General features: G+C 37.1%; 2 protein-coding genes across 4 annotated transcripts; both read right to left on the bottom strand.

Annotated features, from left to right (window-relative positions):
* On the bottom strand, positions 594–7,444 carry LOC18769596 (protein sym-1). Of its 3 annotated transcripts, none has more exons than XR_002272739.1 (9): positions 6,870–7,443; positions 6,150–6,237; positions 5,112–5,206; positions 4,777–4,849; positions 4,582–4,674; positions 4,389–4,475; positions 2,570–2,650; positions 958–1,040; positions 594–839 (listed from the first exon to the last, which is right to left on the bottom strand). XR_002272739.1 is itself a non-coding variant. In XM_007202219.2 (8 exons), exons 1-7 carry the CDS (start codon positions 7,280–7,282, stop codon positions 2,570–2,572), a joined length of 930 nt encoding a protein of 309 aa, XP_007202281.1. In that variant the 5' UTR covers positions 7,283–7,443; the 3' UTR covers positions 641–1,040. The 3 variants fall into 3 exon arrangements, 1 of the variants encoding a protein (XP_007202281.1); XR_002272738.1 differs by adding an exon at positions 1,825–1,878 and having other exon boundaries at positions 641–1,040; positions 6,870–7,444; XM_007202219.2 differs by having other exon boundaries at positions 641–1,040.
* On the bottom strand, positions 23,155–23,745 carry LOC109950311. Its single transcript, XM_020568861.1, has 2 exons — positions 23,452–23,745; positions 23,155–23,364 (listed from the first exon to the last, which is right to left on the bottom strand). Exons 1-2 carry the CDS (start codon positions 23,743–23,745, stop codon positions 23,155–23,157), a joined length of 504 nt encoding a protein of 167 aa, XP_020424450.1.

Genomic DNA, 24,270 nt, shown 5'->3' on the forward strand with positions numbered 1-24,270 from the left:
CTCATCGGTTTGGTTATTAGAGGATTAATACTTCGTTTTTTATGTCAGTTATGTAATAGGCCCACAAACATTTTACATATAATTATAAATGAAGTTATTATGGATTGCAATTGTTATATGGTTTGCATTGTTAAATATATGAACTAAAAACCCAAACTTTACTGTGTTAAGAGCAAATTGTGGAGGGGCCAGGGTCACCTCAGGCCCTAGAGTACCTCCGCCTCTGGCTGGATTTGTATTTTTAGTTTACTTGGGTTACTTTTGATGTGAGTGTGTTCTCTTATACACATTGTACGCAATCTATTGCATCACACTTTGAGAAAAAATTTATTCATTTATCAATAAATAAGATGATATAAATCAACTTCTGATCTTATATACAAACGTGGGTTAAAAATATTCCAAAGTCTTATTTAATAAAGTTTCTTTTTCAGATTTATGCAGGTTTTAAATTTAACAGCACTTGTGTCTATTTAGGGGAGTTTTTGGCTATATTTGAAATATTTTACAAAAATTGACATTTTTGAAATTAAGGGTCAAGTTTTAGCTATTTTTGATAAATAGTATTTAAGAATTTGTCAACTCTATGAAAATCACACTAACACAACATATATTGACTAATAATCATTCAGGCCAGATATCCCAACCTGGAAAATGGACACCAATAATATATAAATTTCTTGTTTGTTGTTTTTTGTTTTTCCAAAAATAAACTGAAAATTGTTGGGGTGGGTTATTTAGCCTTCACATTTTGCCACAGCTACACGAGTCCAAGACATAGATGCATAGAAAATCATCAAAAAATCTTCTTGGCCATTGATATTACACCTGCATAGAAGCTAAATACAAGAAAACGGGAAAAGAGACATGGGTAAACCAAAAAAATTAAGGCAACCAATGCGCAAAACACAGAAAAAGAAGAATAGTTCAAAGCTGTGTCACATCTAAACACAATACATTTCTCCAGATAAGAAGCAGAACTCGTTGTAGATCCTTGAATCAGCATAGGCTCCATTTGTTGCTGTCGCATTCATTCATACCTTGAACAATATACATAAGCAATGGTTATCATGACACAGCAAGATAATAGTTGCAACTTCTACATATAACAAAATTCACACGGTTAAGCATTGATCGCTCTTGTTTTTTATTTTATATTTTATTTGCTTTGTTTTGTTTTTAAGATTATGTCCTTGAGCTAGTCGACTAATAACTGTCCGGGTTTAAAAGATGTTTCAACAATTGCATAACTTGAGTTTACGTGGTAGAAACCGTTAACAATTATACATTTGTAATATATTCATACGTCATGTTATATATTTTCAGATGTCAATGATGATTTAAGCTTTTAATGTAGTTCAGGTAAGTAGTCCATTCAAGAACCAAGGGGCACATCCTTCACTGTCTTGGATCTCATCTTATTTATTGTTTCTCATACAAGATCAAATGGATATAGCAAGGGCTCACTCTTTATTGGCTCTATAACCTGTCGGAGGCCAACTAGGCTACTGTTGAGGGGGAGATTTCTATGCCAATTTCTAATGAAAAAGTTGTTATTTCCAAAGTTTAATACGTTTCTGTAGGAATGAAATCACCACTACGAAATGCACAAGTGCAACGGCAAACTGTTGTCAGAATTAGCAAATTGACACAAGAAAAGACTAAAGAATGAACAAAAATGGACCAGTACAAACCGAAGTATGAACATGCAAAACATAGAACAAGATAATGAAATGTTCATCCACATCGGGAATGGTTAGGTTAAACAAACATCACCAAATTTGCATGCAGACATGACCAAAACCATCATAAAAACGCCCTAACCTTAGAAATGAAATCCTGGGAAAGTGGAAGTCAAGAAATTCTTATTTCAAGCGTCTGCATAAAGATTGAAAAACAAACTTCAGATGTACTATACTGAACCCTTAACTCTAGAACTTCTACCTGCAAACACTAAATTCAGCATCAAAGTGCTTTCTGCAAGTACCTTTTATTCACTAAAATAACAAACAAGTCCACCATGAGGATGGATCAGTTTTAAAGCTGGACCTATGTCTGTGCGACCACATTACCTGGTACTACATACTGGATTTTTAACTATATAGTTAGCCCAATGTATTCGGCCATTTGATGTAATGGGATACGATGATCTTCCCATTGTTTTCAATTTCATTTCCAGCAGAACATTGATATTTATGTTATAAAACATTGATATTTCATATTACTGGTCTATGATTATGGAGATGTGTCAAAAATCAAAGCAAAGACTTCAAGAATTGGGACGCAAGCCTAGCTACCATTATATACAACTAAGACCAAAGCTATGAAATATTATGTTACCAGACCATAAAATCAGGCTTTGGAGTTGTGGCCAACCAAGAAGCTGTAAATGGGTTTTGTTTTGTTAGCTCATATATGTTCAATTTCTCCCTTACTAATGCATGACAATTAGGGTAGATTCCAAAGAAATCATGATAAGAGCAATTAGCCATTACAACATGTAGGGCAATAAGACTAATTTCTTGTCTAACACAAATTCATCCACCAACAACTTCTGGTTTTAACATACCTATTTTTGAAGAACCTCTTTGTGAGCTTTAAACGAGAGGATAACATTCCATATCAAAGAAATGGAATTAGCAGCAAGGACCTGAAAACACAAAAATCAACATAATTTAAAGCGAAATAAAACAAAAGGATTCCATGAATGAAATTGGAAGTTAGAACATAAAGCAAAATCATAACATATTGGTTTCGTAGTTTGTTACTCCGACTTCAGTAATTCTTTATAATAAGAAACATTATTTAATCAAGACCAGATGAATACAAGCTGAGAGTACAAAAAGTTGTAGAGGACAAGAAGTCCACTGACACAGAAGCTAAAGCTGGCAAGAAGACATTTAAAATGCTACCAATGAAACCTGTCTATACACTTCTTCCCTCCCTGAATTCCATGTGCTTCTTACAAAATTGTGCTAAACAAGATGCTGGAACCACCCAGCTCTAACCAGCTTCTCAATGTAGTCCTCACCATAAATTTAAAGCAACTGGACAATGAAGAAGCAAATGATAAACACTTTGAGCCTCTCCTTTACGCATAATATACCAATGGGGAGAAAGAGAAACATTTTAGGCTTTCTCCTTTCAACCATAGCACTAGTGTTGACCCTCCCATGAGCATTCATCTAATATATAAACTGTATCCTTCGAAATCATGGGACAAGAATGGAAGCAAGAAATAGATGGGTCGCCAATCCTCTTGCAAAAGATTTACAAGGAATCTCAAAAGACTCCAAATCCAGCTTCTTCTATCAGTCTAGATGGATATAAAGGGACATTTTCCAACAAAGTAAGGACGAAAGCTCCCCAACTTTAGAGTCATTTAAATTTCAAGAAAGGAAAATATCAATGTCACACATTCTAGCAGTGGAAATGTTAGGAGAGGTTGCAAGTGTATATAGTGAAGAAAAAGAGACTAACACAGGTGTTTCCCAAACCCAGATTTCTTCCTAAAACCTCCCCCCTACCCGATTCTCACCACAAAGCGACAGAGAGAAGAAAAAACATTGAAGCCTGGGGAAATATCTTCCATGCACAATATGAGGTCTTGACCACTATCTTGGTATGACACAGAATGGACTAGGGATATTTAATCTAGGCTTATTCTAGTTTCCTGTTTCTAGAAAGATTAGGTTTACTTTCCTGTTTCTAGCAACATTAGGTCCTTTTCAATACCTCCTTTGTAGTTGAGTAGGAAATACTTTGTTAGTGAATAAACTTATCCTTCTTGAATAACTTTCTATATCTTTCCCCTCTTTCTTCTACAAGTCTCTTTCTGTCCATCTCCTTCTATGCTCTTCTAAATTTCTCTTCATAATCTCTGTTTCCTCTCTGATTCTCTATCCACTCCTATAATTTCCCTATCTCTCTGCATCTCATTACAGCTTCTACGTCAGGAATCCCATCCATTTTCCTGAAAACTGTATTTACATTCTGATCACAGCATACCATCCATTTTCAGTATTTTCCAGTCCAGTTTTTGAATCCTAAAGAAGTTCTATTATATAATTTAATTTTGTTTCTGTTCCTCTCAAGTAGAATTCTATCAACCACAAATTAAATTGGCATGCTTAGTCTAGGCTGAATGGAAATTAAGTAAACACAAAGTTCACATGTACAACTTCTAACAAGGAATTAATACTAACTAAACTTCTAAAATCTTTTCTAACTGTGATACATCTAGAGGCAGAGAGACTCTTGGCTCCTCACAGAAGTCTTATATGTCAGGAGGCAGCGAGGCAATCTTCAGTCTGCAACTTCATAATGTCCCACACATATCCTGTCTAGGAGCCCTAAAAAATGTATAGCTTCATTTATACCATTCTAACCTGGAATTGCTGTGGGACAAACCGAAAGTTAAGAAACTGGAAAGGTATCCACAGTTGCCAATTAGCGAGAACAGCAGAAAACCACTCCTGCAAAAGTAGATACATCATATTAACAAAACAGTTTGTATACAAAAGTAAATACAATCATTCCATTAGGTTTCAAAGGTGATATATATAATTCCGTTAACACCACCTGTTGAAGCTTGGGTACAACTTGTGAAGGTTTTCCCTCCAGTGTCATCAATGTTGATAAGAAAACTCCAATGAATATAGGAGAGAAAATAAACTGCAGCAACAATAACTCAAAACTTAACATGATGATGTGTCATGAAATTTTAAAAAAATTTATAAAATAAAAAAAAACCCTAAAATCACAAGTTGAGGTAACCTGATCAAGTAGAAGGCGCTGGAATGCACCTGATGCTCCAGGCGTTGTTACCAGTTTGCTTAGATACAAATACCTAGAGACACAAAAGGTGATGAAATGGAAACTTACAAGAGCAGAACACATAGAAACAAAGAAAAATTACCATGAAATTAGATTACTTATTTACAAAATCCAACATATTTTGTAGCATAACGATGTAAAGATAGCAATCACATAGGTTGACATTTACTGTGTGTTTCAAAGTGTTGTAGCCTATATTAGAAAAATTTAATGAATTCAAGGCTATAATGGAAATTACAAATTTCAGGCTTACAAATGGAATTCTGAATGGTTACCAGAAATGCAACGTCGGACCTACTAACACCAGCCCCAACAGAGTAAACAAGAATGTTCTTTTCAAGTCCAGGTCCGGAGTTTTATCAATCACAAGCTGGACAAAGAATTACAAGTATTGTTATATTCCGTGAGAAAATAGCAAGTTATCAAAACGATAAACTACCAGAGTAATTTACGATCACCAGTACTAATTTAAACCAACTTATAGTATGTTATTTCAACCTCAGGGAAACTGTGTAGCTTACTTAAGATCAAGATATGGAGTTCTAGTAAGCACCAAAACCAGAGATGTATAGCTAATCTATTGCTGGAACAGAGATAGAATTGGTCTTGGCCCTTTCGAGCTTCATCTTCATCATTCTTCCAATTCTCTTTTTTATAACATTAAAATCACACTGGATTTGCCAACTCGACCAATCCAACCAGATAACTTTTTTTTTTCTTTTCAGAACCGTATGACATTTAATTATCCCCTTTAACTCCTAATTTTCCCTTTAGACCAAAACCTTATATTTGAACTGTGTAGAACTGAATATAAAATATCATCCAAAGAAGTTGGTATAAGATGAACGTGTCCAGTATTAGTGTGGTCATGGAGCAAGTTGTCAGGAATTGTTACTCTGGAGTAGAAGGTAGAGGATGAACATCAACAGCTGTCAGTAAGAACTTCAACAATAAATGTGCAGCTTGAACTTGAAGATCCTCTTTTAGTTAGGTGGCAATCAGTCTAAGTTGATCTGCCTTCTGTCTTATATTGTGTTTAAATTTTGTAGCATGGTCTCAAAGAAGTAAACCAACGGCCGTAGATTCTACATTCTAATAGGCCAATGTAGTATAATAAACACTATCATTTTCTATACACATAATTTTTTACCAAAAGAAACCAAATAAACACTCCTCTGAATTCTTCATGTTTTTACTATCTATTCAAATTAAAATAGACATACTGGAAGTGCAAGTTGAAGATAACGTAGCAAAACAGAGAAAGAAAGATATTATTTAATAACTTTTCTTAATGGCAACTCCAGGAACTATACCTGGCAGATCACATCTCCAATGAGAGTTAAAAAGGCAGACGTAAGAGCTTTTGTTGACACTGGATACTTTGCAAGAAGATCCAAATACCTGTAATAATATAAAATCCATGCTGGTGAGGCGGAATAGATATTTTATTTGCAATTTGATTTGTTGAGAAAAAGGTTCGCAATCCTATTCCATCCTCAGGCTTGAACATAGGACCAAGTGCTAATATTCGTACATATGTTTGCCAAAGCTTTGAGCATTTCAAGTTTTGATGTAGATGTACACTCAATGGTACAAAACCTTTACATCCATAGCTTGAATGTAAAACCTCATTAGTCAGACATGTCAAGATAATGGGAGACTTATATGAACTGGTTTAGCTGACGTTTTATGTATCATGCAGAAAGCTATCAAAACGAAAGTCAAAAGAATAAAAATTTCAATCTAGAAATAAATAAGCAAAATGAAAGCTCACGTGAGAACAGTCTCCAACCAGAATTTTGGAACAATCATTCCAACACAATTAAGTGGCCATACAGAGTTTGTCCTTTTGGACAGACAGTATAGAAGGCAATTGACCAAAGCAAAATTATGACGAGCTCTCAGTTATTGTGACAGAGAGAGTAAGAATACACTTCAATTAACTCCTTTTGGGTAAAATATATATCAATAGCCATAGTGTACCAAAATAAAGGATAGTTCGGAAATTAAAGCTTCAAGTTGGCATATGTTACCAAGAGAGCAACGACCAATTGTTTTCACCACGACCACCATCTCCGGCACCTCCTTCACCTCTGCCACCATAATTTCCATCACCAGAACCGCCATATCCACCAGTTCCACCCGACCCACCATCCGAAACGACGGAGAGACGAAACCGGTCAAAACCCAGCTGCCTAAAACCTATTTCAGAACGACCCAAGTCCTTAAACACGACTCCATTGCCAGAATTCAGGCAATATGAATGAGAATGCGGAGCATGTGAGTGGCAATGGCTCAAAGAAGAGCTTCTAAAGCCCCTTATCTGAACAGGGTTTGCTGCAATCCTAGACTGAGGACCAGAATGCAAAGAGGGTCTACGAGAAAAACCCACGAAACGGTTTAGGAGAGGGGTTTTACGAGCGAGTGATACAGGGTTTGGAGCCATTTGTTGTTTGCTTTGAGCTGAAGGGTTTGAGACTTGGAAGTGTGACGTTTTGGGTTGACACAGTGCAGCTGCAAACGACTTATCACCGTGTTTTTTTAGAATTTCAAATTTAGAAGGGTGAAGTTCAATGACACTCTCAGCTTCTCTCCATTTCACATAAATCCATCACAACCTGCATATTTGTACAAGGCAGAAATTCATTTTTAGTCCCGTAGTTTAACGGGTTTTTCACTTTCATACATGTAATTTAAATTTTGCCAATTTCATTAATGTAGTTTTGTAATTGACAATTCAAGGACAAATCATAATTTCAGTCAATTTCTTTTACGGCATAACTATGTGCCCTTCACATGAGGGGTATTTTTGTCCCTTCATGCCCATTAACTCCAAAGACAAAAAGTCAGTTTTGGTCCTAGTAGTTTATCAATTTTTTCATTTTTGTCCCTGTAATTTTCAATTTGTCATTTTTGTTATTGTAGTCTCATAATTGTAGTCATTCAAGGACACATCGTTATTTTTGTCAATTTGTTTCATGGCATGTCCTAGAATCGCTACAATTATGAAACTATAATGACAAAATTGACAAAATTAAAACTACAAGGACAAAAGTGAAAAAACTGATAGGCTACATGAATCAAAAGTGACCTTTTTCTTTTTTACAATCAACCCGAAAATAACAACACAAAAGAAAAGAAAAAAAACACAAAAAACTATGTTTTAAAGGGGTATTCAATTGAAATCTAGGTCTAAAATATCGATGGTTTCGAAATATTGGTGGTCCAAAAACACGAAAATCTCGGGAAATTATCGATATGAATAAAAATTGAATAAAAACCACTGAAATTGTAGAAAAAATTGAAATTTTTTCTTGAAACTTTGGAGGATGTTTATTTAGTCAATTATCTATTACTTTATCACAAAAAAATGGAAAGAAATTATTTGCTTGATGAGCTTAACTGATTTAAGTTGATTATATAGCGAGCTAGCAAACAATGCGAGTGTATAAAATATTTAGAAATTAGTGAAAGAAGATTAAACACACCATAATCATTTATTTATAATGATTTACTACAATATTTTACACTTTATACATTGCATAGTAAAATACATAAATGACTTAGTACCACATAGAGTTCCTATAATGTTCAAATATAAGTTATTTATACTAACACCCCTTGATATTTGTGCTAGCAAATAATCCAGCTTCTAATCACAAGGTGTTATGTGAACAAGAAGAATATCACCTAGGTCAATAATTGAGCTCATTTATTTGAAAAATTAATTGATACTAAAAATAGGGATATTATCTTAAATATGAGATATTATTTTTATTTGGGAATATAATCACCAATTAAAAGATAATATCATCAATTAATGATATTATCTTATGTTGGAGATATTATCAACAATTAGTGATTTGATCCCAATCAAATCCCTAATTGACTCAATCTCTTCATTTAAGGGAAATAATATCTTCCTTCCAAATAAGACAATATTCTTTGAAAAACCTTAGATGACTAGACCCTATAAATACATAGCCATATTCAACACATGAGGTAATCCTAAACCTAGCCGTAAAACCCCACCAAAACCTCTCTCTCTCTCTCTCTCTGGCCATCGGCCACTCCCTCTCTCATCTCTCCCACATGGCTTAGTGCCACCACACATGGTTCCGGCCACCCGGCTCTTCACATGAGAGATAACTCCGTCCAGTTTAGCTATTGCCGCATATTTTCTCAAAGATCCAATTGAACTAACTTAGGTATCGGAGGGCCTTTGGGCAACAAGCTCTGGGTGTGGTCTTTTACTCCTATTTGTTTTATAGGAATCGAGGAAGAGACAGAAGAAAGCTCGAAGGTTAAAGAATCTACACAAGAATATTCGCCCGTGAGAAATTTGCACAAACAAGGTTTTCGGCTTTTTCACAAAACTCCTTGAGGTTTTAGAAATTACAAGGCCACCCACTGAGGTTTTAAATTTTTTTCACAAAACTCCTTTTCATTTATTTTTCATTCAAAGATTGATGATTTTATACCCCAAAAAAAAAAAATTCTCCAAATGACAAAGTTGGCCTTTGAAATTAGATTGCATATACTTCATTGAGGTTAATTTTGCCATTTACATAAGTTTTTTTTTTTTAATTTTAATGAAATCATCAATTTTTGGACAAACAATCAACTAAAAGGGATTTTGTGAAAACAAACTAAAACCTTAGGGGTTGTTCATGTAATTTTTGAGACCTGAGGGGGTTTTGTGAAAACACAAGAAACCTCAGGGGTGTTAGTGTAAATGACTCTTCAAATGTCCTTATGGTATCGTATTCCCCCATTCACGCCTCTGTTATATGTTCTAATGGAATTTCCTTTCATAGGCTCAAAAAGTGGTCATTTTCATTGTCTTCATCATCTCAATATTATGGATATTATAGTGATATTTTGGCCAAATATTGTTGAAGTGTGAGAAAAATTATCGACATCGATATTTTCCGATATTATCGATACTTATACGATATGTGTATAGATATGTTCCAAAATATCCTAAACCCAAAAAAATGATAATATCTTCAATATTTCGTTGATATTATTAATATTTTAGCCCTTGATTGAGATTTTAAAAGATTTAAAAGAAGTTAATTCGGGTATTGAATCACGATTTAATAAAAAAATTATGAGTATACTCAATCTATAAAGTTCATTCAAATTTGGACATATTAAATCATTACTTTAAAAGACTCCATAAAGGTTTCGATTTTTATTTAGGCTTATTTACTGTAGTGCCCCCCTGAAGTTATGGTCAAATATCACTTTACCATCTGAAAGTTAAAGTGCCCAATTTACCCCCTTGATTGATGTTTTGCATCTCAGTTTACACCACATCGTCAAGTCAGTCAAAAACTCTGTTAAAAATGTTGACATGGCACATATGGGACTCACAAATTTGTTGAATTGGATGCATGTGTAAAAAAAGAAAAAATAAAGATGTTATTTATAAATTAAATTAAATTATTTAAAAAAAGTTTAACGACAAAAGACACCATGCTAGTTTAGGGTCATTCTCAAATTAGGCCCTAGGGTATCAATTTTATCAATTGATGCCCTTACGTTTTCAACATCGTCCAATTTCATCATTCCATTAAGTTGACTAGAAGGTCAATAGTTAAATGCTAACGTGGCACCCCATGGGACCCACCCCACTAGCGGAATAACCATTTCCCGCATGACAGTTGAAGGGTAGTTTTGGGTTTCGACAATTCAAAAAAAAAAAAAACATAAATCGCGCCCAAATTGGGCATGCGTTGCAAAGCTGGAGATCAAACAAAAATCCCCAAAACGTCGTTTGTCCTCAACCTCAGTATAACCTAAATCCTAAATCTTCATAGCTGAGAGCTCAAATCTACGATTTCGAAGAAGTGAGCCGTCCAAAAGGTTTATTCGAGTGTATTAGATTGTTAACCCAAAAAATGAAGGAGAAATGGAGCATAAGGCGATTGTGTGTTGGTGTGGTAAGAATGCGAGAATCCGAACCTCGTGGACAATTTTGAATCCTGGGAGGCAATTCGCTGTGTTTGCAAAGGTAAAAAACTGGATTTGATGCAAAATATTAGATTTTGAATTGTAGTAGGTGCAAATATGAATTTATAGAGTGGGTCTTGTGTCAGGTAGAGGAGGTTGTGATTTCTGGGTTTGGTATGATGTGGAAATGTGTGAAAGGTGTAAAGTTGTGATTTTGGGGCTGTTAAAATCGTGGGATAAGTTGGAGAATTCACTAGCAAAGGTAAGACGCAGAGAGAAGGTTCTTTGGGTAGTATTGGTGGTGTCGTGGATGTTTATTGCAATGTTCTTCTTTGGAGGGAATAGTGGATCAGATGGACTGAAGCTGAAGACTTTGGAGTTGGCATGAAATGGGGTGTTTTAGGGTGCATGTGCTTTTGGTATGGGAAGTATTGTGCTTTTGGTGTGGAAAGCACTGTGCTTTTGGTATAGAAAGCACTGTGCTTTTGGTATAGAAAGCACTATGCTTTTGGTTATGTAATGGGAATGAACATTTTGGCTATGTAATGGGAATGAACATTTTGACTATGTAATGTGAATGAGCATTATAGCTATGCAATCTGCATACAATGTGATGTTTTGGTAATGCAATGATGTATTGATATGTACAAAATGAACCTCTTCATTCCAACAACTTGTTTCTACAAAATATCAACAAAGTCATTTTCACTTGCAGCATAACAACAAAATAGGCCATAGAATAACATTTACAACCTTCCAAAATAACAGAATCTATTTTCCAAAAAAACATAACTTGTTTTTATAAAAAAAGTACCTGTTTAAAAAAAAACAAAACAAAACCTATCTTACAAAATATCACAAGCTATCTTCCCAAAATAAGGCAACTTGTCTTCCAAAATAATATAATAACCTAACCCAACTAGCTAATAAAGGTAAAACTGTCTTGTGATAACAAAATAGCCTAACCCAACCAGCTGAAGCTTAAGTCTGATGCTCCCACAATCATAGGTCATTTCCTCAATAAATAAGAATTGCCAGCTGAAGCTTCAGTTAATGCAAGAAGGACAGATCCACTTGCAGGAGGGGCAGATGTTAAGGATGGAGCAGCTAAATCACTTGGTGGTACATTTGAACTTCCAACTGCAGTGGTGGCCTTTCTCTTTCATTTACCTTTCTGCACAACTCTTGTAGGCTTAGCTCACCTTGTTGTTGTATTGGGACCAACTTCACTTGTTTAAATAGTTTGTTGGGATGAGACAAAAAATAATAAACTGTTAGTTGCAGGATATACAAAAAATCAAAAAATTAATAAAAGTAACAAATGTTCATCCTGAGATGTTTACCTCAGCCTTCCTATTTTTTATTTTTGTTTTGGGGGCAGATTCCTATGACAAGTCCTTTTATTATGGCCCTTTCTTCCACATTGGCCGCACTTCAGTGAATCTTGAACTTTTGTAACAACATTGGTCTTCTTGCTTGACTCACATGCTTCCTTCCTTCTACCCTTTTTTGGCCTTCCAGGTTGTTTGGAGTATGAAGGAGGCACACATGGTGGTATATTAGTTCTATCCAACAACTCCGTCCCATTCATAGGTAGTATGAGGTTTTCATATGCCTTGAAATATGTCTCAGTGTGATAACATGCATCCACAAAATCCATTACATTCAGGCCCCCATTGTAATTTATAGATGCCACTCCATGAACACAAGGCCAACCAGTCAAATCCCATTCTCTGCAAGAACAGCTCCTCAAATCCAAGTCCACAATATACTGTGAAATCCCACCACTGCCAACTTGAAATTTTCCTCCAGCTAACCACATAGTGACACAACCACATGCTTTTGCCTTATTTATCTCTACCTTCTTAAAAATCTTGGGGCAAATTGCCTTTGTCCAATTCTTCCTTAACTCTTTGGTTGTTGTTCCTGGATTGGTCTTCCTTAACTCTTCACAATAATCCCAAATTCAGGAGTATTGTTCTGTGTATATTCCCTCAATTTGCCTCAATGCCCTATAAACTTGTTGCCTAGAAACTCCAGTGTTATAATCCTTCTCCACAGTCTCTATGAAAGAGCTAATTGGCCTACTTGGATTTCTCTTCAATATTTGCATATATTTGGCACTGAGCCAACTAGACTTGACAGTGGGATTCTCCCAAACAATACCGCAAGTGTGTTCACCCTCATATTTCTTAACCTGCAAGGTCTTCTCATTATGCATTTTGGAAGCATATATCTCTTATGGACAATCTGGATATGCACAAACTGCCTTTAGCTTGAAAGCCTCACTTCTCACAAATACAACATCCCTATTCATCTTTATAAATTGTTCTATGACAGCAGATCTAAAAACTTTACAATCATTGAACTTCATCCCAACTTCAAACTGTGGATCCCCCATGTCAGTTGTTGGATTGAACTCTGGCCATCTATCCTTCATTGGAGTGTCATCATCAGAGTCATATTTAGGCTGCACATTATCAGAATCATACTCCTCTGAATCCAATTCAACATCTGCACCCCAATCCCAAGACTCAACCCTAGCATTTGTTGAGTTTGGCTCTTTTCCTTTTTGCCCCATCTCCAACCCACTCAGTATGTTTGTCCACCCATTCATCAAAATCGACATCATCATCATTATCATCACAACTGAAGCTGGGGTCTGCAAAATCAAAGTCAAGACTGTCTACTGACTCCTCATCATCACAGACTGTGGTCCTTTTCCTTGCTTTTCTTGTCTTCATTGAATGACATCTTGATAACTTGCTCTTTTCTACAGTTGCTTCAACCACCTCATTCTCAACTAGTCCCTCAGTAGTATTGGACCTTTGGTCTTCTTTATCACATGTCTTCTTTACATTTTTGGACCTCATTTTACCAAAAGCTCTTGCCCTCCTTTTCCCAAAAACAGAACTGACTTTAGTTTTCCCTTTGTCTACAAGGGCAGAAGATTCCCTCTAAACTGCTTTTTCTTTGTCTGTTTGCACTGCAGAAGATTCACTCTCTGCTGCACAAGATTCCCTATGTACTGCTTTTTCTTTGCTTTTTTCAGAAACACCCTGTCTAGATTCCTTTACCTCTTGTGTACTCCCACCACTTTGTTCCCCATTTGGGTCTTCATTGAGCTCTTCTATCATAACACTTTTTTTTAAAAAAATTTAAATTTTATGTTGTCTCCATTGTTTGCATTTCCCACCAATAAGAGCAATAACCCCATAATTGTCATCAAGCTCCTCAATCACAACTTCTTTGTTATGCAAAATATCAGCTTCTAAATCAACAAATAGATTTGATCTTGATTGACTACAACACCAATCCTCATTACTATCAACCCCATGATGCAGGAAGATGTCTATTAGCCTTGTCTCTGGTACAAATACAAGCATGTCTATGACATCTTGATCATCATTAAGCTTGGTTAGGCCACCATTGCTATAGGTAGGGATACTATACCAGTAACTAATCACCCCATCATAGCCTAACTCCCTTACCATATTGTCTATCTCAATCATTGACATTCTATCATTGTCACAATAATAAAACCAAGCTACATTGCCACAAGCATAACAGTTACCACAGATTTGACCACCATGGTACATTCGAATAGAAAACAATTCAGGATCACTTACATATTACAAGTTCCAAACATGGGTTATTTTCAGTTAAAACATAACACACAACACAAAACATAGTATTCACACATTACACAAAAACCAAAACACAATTTCAATTATTTTCAATTTAGGACCATTATAGAAAAAGTTAAGTTTTTTATTAAACAACCCTTTTCACACCCTTTCACCTAACACTTTTGCCTTATTAAAGGTAGGCACTTTGACCTTATTAAAGGCAGACATTGCCAGCACATGCTTAGCTTGAAGGACTACCTATATTCAAAATCTGCAGAAGGACCACCTATATTTGAAATCTGTAGAATGATCACCTATATTCGACAAAATCTTTCATACTTCTCCCACGAGATTATAAAACACAACATTCAAACCACAAAAACCTATAAGACCTCTAACCTATTCACCACAGATAACCCAAATCCAAAAATTTAAAGCAACTTACCGTATGAGGGATGCGAAGCGCCTGGAGCCCTAAAATTCCAACTAATTTCTTCTCACTTCTTTGAAATTGTAGATTTGAGCTCTCGGCTATGGAGATTTATGATTTAGGTTAAACTAAGGTTGAGGATGAATGATGTTTTGGGGATTTTTGTTCGATCTCCAGCTTTTGCCCAATTTGGGAGCGATTTCTTGTAATTTTTTTTGAATTGTTGAAACCCTAAACTACCCTTCAACTCACATGCGTGGAATGGTTAATCGGCTGGTGGGGTGGGTCCCACGGGTGCCACATTAGCATTTAACGATTGACCGTCTGGTTAACTTAACGGAAGAATGAAATTGGACAATGTTGAACACGTAAGGGCGTCAATTGATAAAATTGATACCATAGGGCCCAATTTGAGAATGACACTAAACCAGCAAGGTGTCTTTTGTCATTAGCCCCAAAAAAAAAAAAATAACTCAATTATTAATAATAAAAGAAAAATAACCATAAAAATACAGGGGAAAAAAATTAATAGGTAATTAAAAAACCAGCAACACGGTCTTCTCCACACCCCTCCACCATCGCCACTAATCTCCTCCCTCACCCCACCCCTACCCTTCATTCCTAGCCAACCGTTTTTTTTTTTCAATCCAGTTTGTATAAAATCATATCTATAAAATGTGGTCTCTTTGTAATAAGGAATTGCCTTAAAATATTGCCCATGATTGTTGTGATTTTGATGATGGTGAGGAGGATACTAGTGTAACAGGCTCGGCTAAGAGGAGGGATTGTCTTTTAAAAAACTTAATTTAACTATGAAAAATCAAAATAATACTTTAAAATCAAAAAATCCCCAATTCCCCTCCTCCAACCCCATTATCCCTTTCCAGTCGAGCAAGAGAAGGAGATCTGGAATCATCCCTTCATAGTCCAATTGTTTTGATTTCTCCATTAAAATAAAGGCCCTCTAAAAAGGAAAGAAATTTTGGCGCATAAATTTTAACAAGGAAAAAAAAACTCCGATAATTCTAATTCTATTAGGCTGCAGAAATAGTAACACTAATAAGTTGCCAATGGCGGGTGACACAGACATGTCGTCTTCTTCTTCCCCAAACAAACGCCTGAAAAACCCTTAAATCCGAAATCCAATTAAGAAAGGACCCAATCAAAGACGACCCACAAGAAATTGAATAAAATTTTAAACAAGGGGACATCAGTCATATTCTTCTTCATAGTTTCTTCCTATAAGTTGTGTTTTTACACACGTATTAGATTTTTTGCCATCAAGCAATAGAGTGAACGCTTGAAGTAAAATGAAGATGAAGAAGGAAAACAAATTAAAAAATGAAGAAGTAAAAATAAGGTAAACCAAAAGAGAAATTTTTTTGGGTTTTTGAGTTTGGTTTTCATATGAAGCCTACGAAGGACATGGTTATACCGATGAGATACGGATATGAGAGAGGGCGATAGTTATGGAGATTAAAGAGAGAAATCGAGGGAGAAAATGAGGGCATGAAACGTTAGGACGCATAAGCAAAGGGGAAACAACATAGGAAAATTTTCAATTAGGAATCTAAGGTGGTAGCGACGTTGTAGGTGATGGGTGATTTCTAGGGTTTGGGTTTTTATAGCTTCCCAAATATGGAGAAAGACCGAGGAGAAGAAAGAGAGAGGGGAAATACAGATAGAGCGTGTTGAAGAAAAATGTGATCCTCTCAACATAATTTCACCACAACTAATTAAATAATATAGTTTTATTATTTTAGGTTCGACCCATTCGAGACGTAGTGTCTCTTAATTACAATCTCTTGCTTCAAGGAAACACTCTTTGATTCCATCACAAAGAAACAGAACATGTGTCTTTGGTTTTGCAGCTGCCCCTAAGTAGAACCTTAGGGTGCCTACGTATCCCCGGCGGGAATCAAACCACTCGTAGTTCAAAGATTCACAATGAATAAATGATTCATCACAAAAAGAGGAATTTGAATGAATTTGAGTGAGTAGTGTTTGAGTGAATTTAGCTGAATAAACCAGGGATTCGATATGGAATTGTATTTGGGATGGTTGCATCTAGATTGAATCTCTAGATTTCCTACGTACCCTTTCAAAGGGATCAAACCAACATAGTTCGGAATTGATTTGCGTAAAGGTAGACATTTGATTTCTGGGAACTTGGTTGATGTAACCACTGATTCAAATTTGGTTGCTGTTGCGTCTATTGAGATGCTAGACTGCCTACGTACCCTTAACGGGATCAAACCGACGTAGTTCCAAAATTTGAAAATTAATGGGTAAGTATGGCCCAATAATTTAGAATTGGTGCCTTTGAGACGAGTTGAAAATTTTCATAGGTAGATGACCTATGGGAAAAATTAGAAATTAATGGGTAAGTGTGGCCCAATTATTTAGAATTTGTGTCTTTGAGACAATTTGGGGATTTTCATAGGTAGATGACCTATGGAAAAATTTTGAAATTAATGGGTAAGTGTGGCCCACTAATTGAGATTTGTGTTTGAGATATTTGAATTTAATCTCGTTGAAATTTTCATGGGTAGATGACCCATCGAAAAAATTGGATGGTTTTGTATCATTTTTCTTTTTGTCAATGTCCCAGAAAATTAATGAGCAATTTTGATTAACCCACTAATCTTCTAAAGTTAACATTTGCACTTGGACCCAAATATGGCTATGAGGATTTTTAAATTAATCCATTAACCATATGATAGGAAATTTGGGCCTCTGTAAATTTAATGGATAATTATTCAGCCACCCATTAAATATATTGGGCTTTTAGAACTAATGGGTATATGACCCAATAATCTGACTATGGGCCCTTTAACATATTTTTTTATCTGTTGGTTCGTGATTGGTCACCAGCACAAGGCTCATTTGGTTTATCAAAACCAGTCAAGATTGGATTAGGACTTCAGAGATTTACAACATAAAGGAATTGTAAATTTGACCGGCTTGGGAAAGAGTTACACCACGGCCAGGAATGCTCTCTTTATTTAACGAAAACCCAGGCACGTTTTCTTTTGTTTTACAAACATACCTAGAGCAGAGCCATCTCTATTTTCACGAAAGGTACAAATGTCTTTCTTTGTCAAACCACAACATAGCTTTTATATATATATATATATATATTTTACAGTCAAAGTAGACATAAAAAAAACGAGTCCAACACCCAAAGAGGTATGCCTCCCCTTTTTCCATCTTTTGCTGACTTTTCCTTTACTTCGTGGTGGCTATCTTCTTAATTTTTTTTTTTGTATGTTGCTGCTGTATGCAGCACCAAGCCAAGGCCTTCAATTCCTTGTTGCTTTTTTTTTCCATTGCATGCAGATTCAAACAGAGTGGCTACGCCATTTCCTTCTTTGTTTCTTTTGATTTCTTTGTTGAACTTTTCTTCCTCTCCTTTATGGTGGCTGTCCCTTTTTTTTTAAAACCTTTGTTTGTTGTTGTTGTTTGCCTCATTGAGCCCATGGAACCAAAACCAACGTGTTGCCTTCATCTTTGTTTTCATTTCATTTTATTCATCCATACGCCCAAAAGAAAGAACATGGTTTTTTCATCTTTCTTTTTTGGCCAAAAACACAAAGTGGCGAATATGCACTTTTCTTGCAGATCTCCATTTTTTCTGCCTATTCTTTTCTTCATGACTAACTTCCTTTTCATTTTTTTTTTATGTAGTTTGCTCAGAGAGGAAAGTAAAGGCTTTCTCAAGCAGAGATGGAGAGGAATGGTCAAAGAGTCTAAGAGGTAATTCACGCTCTTTTTTTTTTTGGTACATTTTGGAATTAACCCTCAAACACCATTTCTGTTTCAAAGGATTTCCTTTTACTCGGCAGAGCTTTGTTGAATAGGAATCCTCTCATGGATTTGCTGTTCATGATTTAAGGGTTGCCACCAATTATGGATTTAGCATCCAAGAGTTTTATTTGAGGGTTGCGACCCTATATGGATTTATCATCCAACCAAATGATTTGAGGGTTGCCACCCAACAAGAATTAATTGAAAGAATAGGTATACCTGTGAAAAGTATTCTCTTGTGCCTGTGCTTTTGCAATTTTTCTCCTGCAGTAGTTTTTTTCTTCTGTCGTTTCCTTCTCTTTCTCCTTTCTTCCCCTTATTTCTCTATTGCTGCCATCTTTATAAGCTAGACACCTCTTTAGTGTAGGATGTTTCATTTGAAAACTGAATAATCAGCTCCCCCAAAAATAGGAGCCACCAACCTCTCTTAAGAGTTTTCATTGGTCTAGACTCCTACCTTTTTTCCAAACTCCTTTCTTGTAGATGGCTGTTAAGCCTTATCTCTACCCCCAGTTCGCTGCTTGCTAGATGTGGCAAATAACGGTCCAATCCCACGTTTCAATTTTTTTTTTGTGATCTTTTTTTTATTCCAACAGATGCCCCCTCAAGCTTTATGTGTGTGACGCTTTTACGCATGCAAAGCTTGAGATTCTTATAACTAGCATTATAAGCTGACATATGTATATTTTTTGACACCATTGATTTCAGGTGATGGATGCTTTTGGAAATCTTCGCAAGGAGCATGCTTCCAATGAATATGGTAGGGCCATCGCCTTTGGTCCCCAGTACATGAGATCTTGTCCTCTGAATTCGATCCGGCTTATGGTGCCTCCTGAGAGTCGAACAACTTGGTTCACCATAGATCGCGTGAGTAGTGGACATCTCAAGCTCAACCCCCATGAAGAAGACCGAGTTATTCAAATTTCCCAAGCAAAGGGCCCACATTTTCTAGCTCATTCTTTGATGAAGGTAAACAATGAAATAGAAGGAGATAAGCAGTGTCTTCATAGGGATGAGTTTTATCCAGTTATGCACAGTATGCTTCGCAACAAAATTTCATGGGGAAGCAATTTTAAATTTTTCGGCCAGGCTAACTTTCGAGCATTTGTACTGGAGTGGACGGAGTCTATTTTGGGTGACTTTGGCGATGTCCTTCGTTAAGCTGATATATATGGGGCTGTGGCCATTTCTCAGTGCTCCTATGATTTCTGCCTTAGTGTTTGGAGAGCATTCTGCAAGTTATGAGGGCCTTTATCCAACATATTTCATCATGGGAATGGTGAAATGGGCATTTCCTTATACGACCTAAAAGTTATTGGCGGGTTACCAATTTTGGGTCTCCCATATGATGAATTTATCCCATTGAACAAAGAATTATGCCGTGAAGACTTATATCCTTCAACCGTTGGTGAACTTTTGAAAATCCATGCTCAACTATGCGTCTTCTATAAGAAAGGGCAAGTTTTCCCCGACCAATGGATTGAGCATTTTTTTTCGAGGGGAAGCCATATATGGTGTTGCAGGGAATAACAATAACATAATTCCCAAACATAAGGCCGAAGACCTCAAATTTCCCATGAACATATCAAGCGAAGGACAATTGGCTGCTTTCTTAGCCTTTTAGCTTAGCCGTTTTGTCTTGCCCCTTGATAATGCTATAAGGCCAGAATGTTTCTATATGGCAAGTTTGATGGCGAGAAGGTTTAGAGTTTCACTTGCTTCAGCAGTGTTGGGACTTATTTATCATGCCCTTGGTACAATTGCTACTCTTTGTAGGGGTCCTGGTTTAGCAAATGCATATCTTCCCATTCATTATGTGATTGGATGGTTAGGAGAGCACTTTCCTGGTATGATCAATCATCGGTGTGATAATGATTTTCCAGCACATTACCCACTTCTAGCGAGGAATAGTCAGATTGAAGCCAAATATGTCAGCTTTAGCCAAGCTAGGATCACCTTCAGGAGTGAGTTTATGGTTTATCGCCCCAGTGTTTTCCATGCACATGGAGATTGCATTCTTTTAGACACGGAGAGTCTTGCGGACGACGCCTTTGAGTTCTTGGTTTGTATGCGCTCTGCACTGCTTCCTGTAAGGGGAGGTGGCGTTCTTTGGTTGGAGCCTTACTTCCCAAACAGATTTGCTCGCCAATTTGGCTTTGATCAAGGAGTTCCGGCGAACAAGCTTTCATTTAATGTATGTGAGAGGCAGCGATGCGGGATAGAGAAGTTGGCAAGAGCCCAAGTGGTCCTTCTGCGCAAAGATACCACGACGCGTTTCTATATTCCGTGCTCCACCTGCATTGGAGAATGCTCTTGGTGGTATTGTAGATGGTGGATGACTGCATGTGCACCTTACATGGGCTTTTCTGTGTAAAAAAAATTTCTCATTGGTAGACAGGCATGTCCTAAGGAGGGACCACGTCTTTGTGACTGATAATTTGAAAAGTATCTCGACCAGCATGAGCAAAAGCGGCTTTAATTCATCTTCACTTCCTCATGGTGCTTCTTCAAGTAGAGGACACAAGAAGAGAATTCGCAATGCTAAAGGGCAACATTTCTCAGGGGTTAATCACGTAATGCACCAATCCCAAAGGGTTAATCGAGACTCACACCTTAAATGGGCAAGTCATGAAGATCACAACAGGGTTGAGGATGGAAGCTCTAGCCATGTACATGACGAAGAGAGTTCTAATCCGGTGCAGGGGGAAATGAGATTTGATGACATCCCGTTTCCTCGCGAAATGGAGCCTATTAATATAGATAACCCAGCCTTTGAGGTAATTTCTTCAGGTGAAGAGGAAAACATTCATCATGACAGTGCTAACTCCAACATGGGTGGTAGTGGGTCAGACCTCCTGGCTGAAGAGTCTGACTTTCAGCAAGTTCAGAATAGCCCGGTCGATGATCAGTTTCCTGAAGGTGTAGGGCCCATAGCAGTTGTGCGACCCCTCTAGAATTTGGTATCAGTCGAGAATTTTGTTTATACGATTTTTGGGAATGAAGTAAACCAGAGTAGGCGGGAGTTTATCAGTAGAGAAATTGAAGGTATTTTTAGCAGACTTTACTTCTTAGAGACACCTGCTCAACTTCACATGCACCATTCCGAGGTCATCAAGGCCCTTCGACTTTTGGGGTCAACAGTTGACATTCTTGGGTGTGGTGGAACTGTATTTAATCAGTTTTCCTAGCTTGTGGACTGGATTTTTGAGCTTGTCATGCCACATTCCAAGAGTAGTGCCTATATTGAAGCCTTAGGAGATGTGAATGTTGATGTGATTCACGATCTGATCCGTCAACACGAGAAATGTTTGAACACCTAGCTGGCTCTTGAGACAGAACTTACAGAGGTTGCTAAAGAGATTGAAGACTTGGATGTCAAGGAAGCTATCATCAGGGAAGCAGAAGAGAGAGTTCGCCAGATGCGGGAAAAGCATGAAGCTAGGAAAACTTCCCTTTCCCTTAATATGCAAAAGATGAGTTTAGAGATTTCTTTGGAGCATCAGAATGAACAAGCAACACAGCTGCAACAATCTAGAATTGATGCTAAAGAAGATCTACTTCCCCGGATCGGGAGCACTCGACTGCCCATGAAGGCTCAAGAGCGAGAGATTCGTCGTTTGATCAATGCCATGTTTTCTTCCTGTAGCGAGCTCTAAGAGATGAGCCTATTATTATTATTATTATTATTTTATCTAGCATGCTTTTTCCCTTCAATAAGCGTTCTTGTAATATGGTTCATCCACCAAGAATTATTAGGTAGGCCTTTGCTTCAGTATTCTTTGCTCTTGTAATGTGGTTTTTTTTCACCAAGAACAATTTTTAGAATAAAGATTTTGTAGGATTTTGCTTTCCTATTTCACAGTTTATACTCGTGTGAAGTTGGAGTTCTTGCATAGTATACAATAGTTTAACCACGTGCTAACACTATCGGTGGACAAAAATGAATTTGTGAAAGTTCACGACGGCACATAGCTTTTGGGCTAGCTTGCCTACGCACCCTGTGAAGGGATCAAGCCGAAAGTAGTTCACCCTCCTTGAATTGAGGTAATTAAGGGAATGTTGGGTTTTGTGACTGAATCTAGCTCTAAAGGGACTAGACTGCCTACGTACCCCTTTTGAAGGATCAAGTAAACCGTAGTTCTTTGCTTAGGCCACCTTTTCAGCCCACAAAGCTTTTTTTTTTTTTGCTCGAATTTTTGCCTGGACCGCCCTTTCAAGTTTTCAATCCAACGAGCACTTTTTTCTAACCATCAGGTATAAAACTTCTTGACGAATTTCCCGTTCACACAAGGATATATGCACTTGCATTTGTAGTTTGACAACTCGTATGCACCCTTGGAGAAAACCTTAGTAATGACGTAGGGCCCCTCCCACTTGGGTTCAAACTTACCATGCATTTTCCTAGTAATGACAAAGGGTCTTCGAACAGATAAAACTAAATCTCCAATTGAGAAAGATCTGAACTTAACTTTTCTGTTAAATGCCCCCTACAACCTAAGCTTGATATATTTCGAGCCTTTGTTGAGCTGCCAGTCTTTTCTCATCGACAGCTTCCAGTTCTGCCAGTCTCACATTTGCGTTTTCGTTGGGGTTTGTTAGCTGTAAAGCTACCCTCGATGGCAATTGGACTTCTAACGGTAGAACAGCCTTGGAGCCAAACACCAAATTGTACGGTGTACATCCTGTTGAGTTGCGTATGGCCGTCTTGTAAGCCCATAATGCTTCAGGAAGGCGTTTATGCCAATCTCTTTTGTTTCATGAGACCATCTTCTTCAGGATATTGCACAATACCTTATTGAAAGCTTCAGCTTGACTGTTCGACGACGGATTATAACTCGTAGAGAACGAGTGTCGAAACTTATACTTCTCGCACAACTTGGTCATGGACTTGCACTTGAAATACAATGCATTATCAGATATTATCTTCGATGGAACCCCATAACGGTAGATGATGTGGTTCCTTATGAAGTTTGTAACATTGTCTGCTCGTACCTCCTTTAAAGGAATTGCTTTAGCCCATTTAGAGAAGTAATCGGTTACGACCAAGATGCATTGATGTTGACGTGATGACTTAGGCTTTATCATGCCAATAACATCTAATCCCCAAGCTTCAAATGGCCAAGACAAAGTTGTCGGATGCAGTTGTTGGGGTGGCTGGTGAATAAAGTCTCCATGTAACTGGCAATCTTTGTATGTGGTTGCAAATTTCAGTCTCGGACCACTGTTGGCTAGTCATAGCCGAATCTCTTCAGCTGGTTTGAGAGTTTTGGACCAGCTTGATGAGCACCGCAAGTACCAGCATGAGTATCATGAAGGGCTTTAGTTGCGTCTTGTTTCGACAGACACCTTAACAACATACCATCAAATGACCATTTGTACAAGGTGTTGTTTAGGTATAGAAATCGAGTGGCTCTGCGTTGGATTTAAGCCTTTTTTCTTGAGTCATTTGACAACTTGCCATGTTGGAGATACTCGATTATGGGTTGGCACCAATCAAGATCATTTGGTTCCTCCTCACATTCGGAAGCCGTAATGACGTTCGAATCAACAACTTCTTCAATTCTCTCTATAGCTAGGGGTAGTGAGTAATGTTCCCCAACAGTGATTTGG

This window comes from Prunus persica, chromosome G7 (assembly GCF_000346465.2).
Source record: "Prunus persica cultivar Lovell chromosome G7, Prunus_persica_NCBIv2, whole genome shotgun sequence".
NCBI lineage: Eukaryota > Viridiplantae > Streptophyta > Magnoliopsida > Rosales > Rosaceae > Prunus > Prunus persica.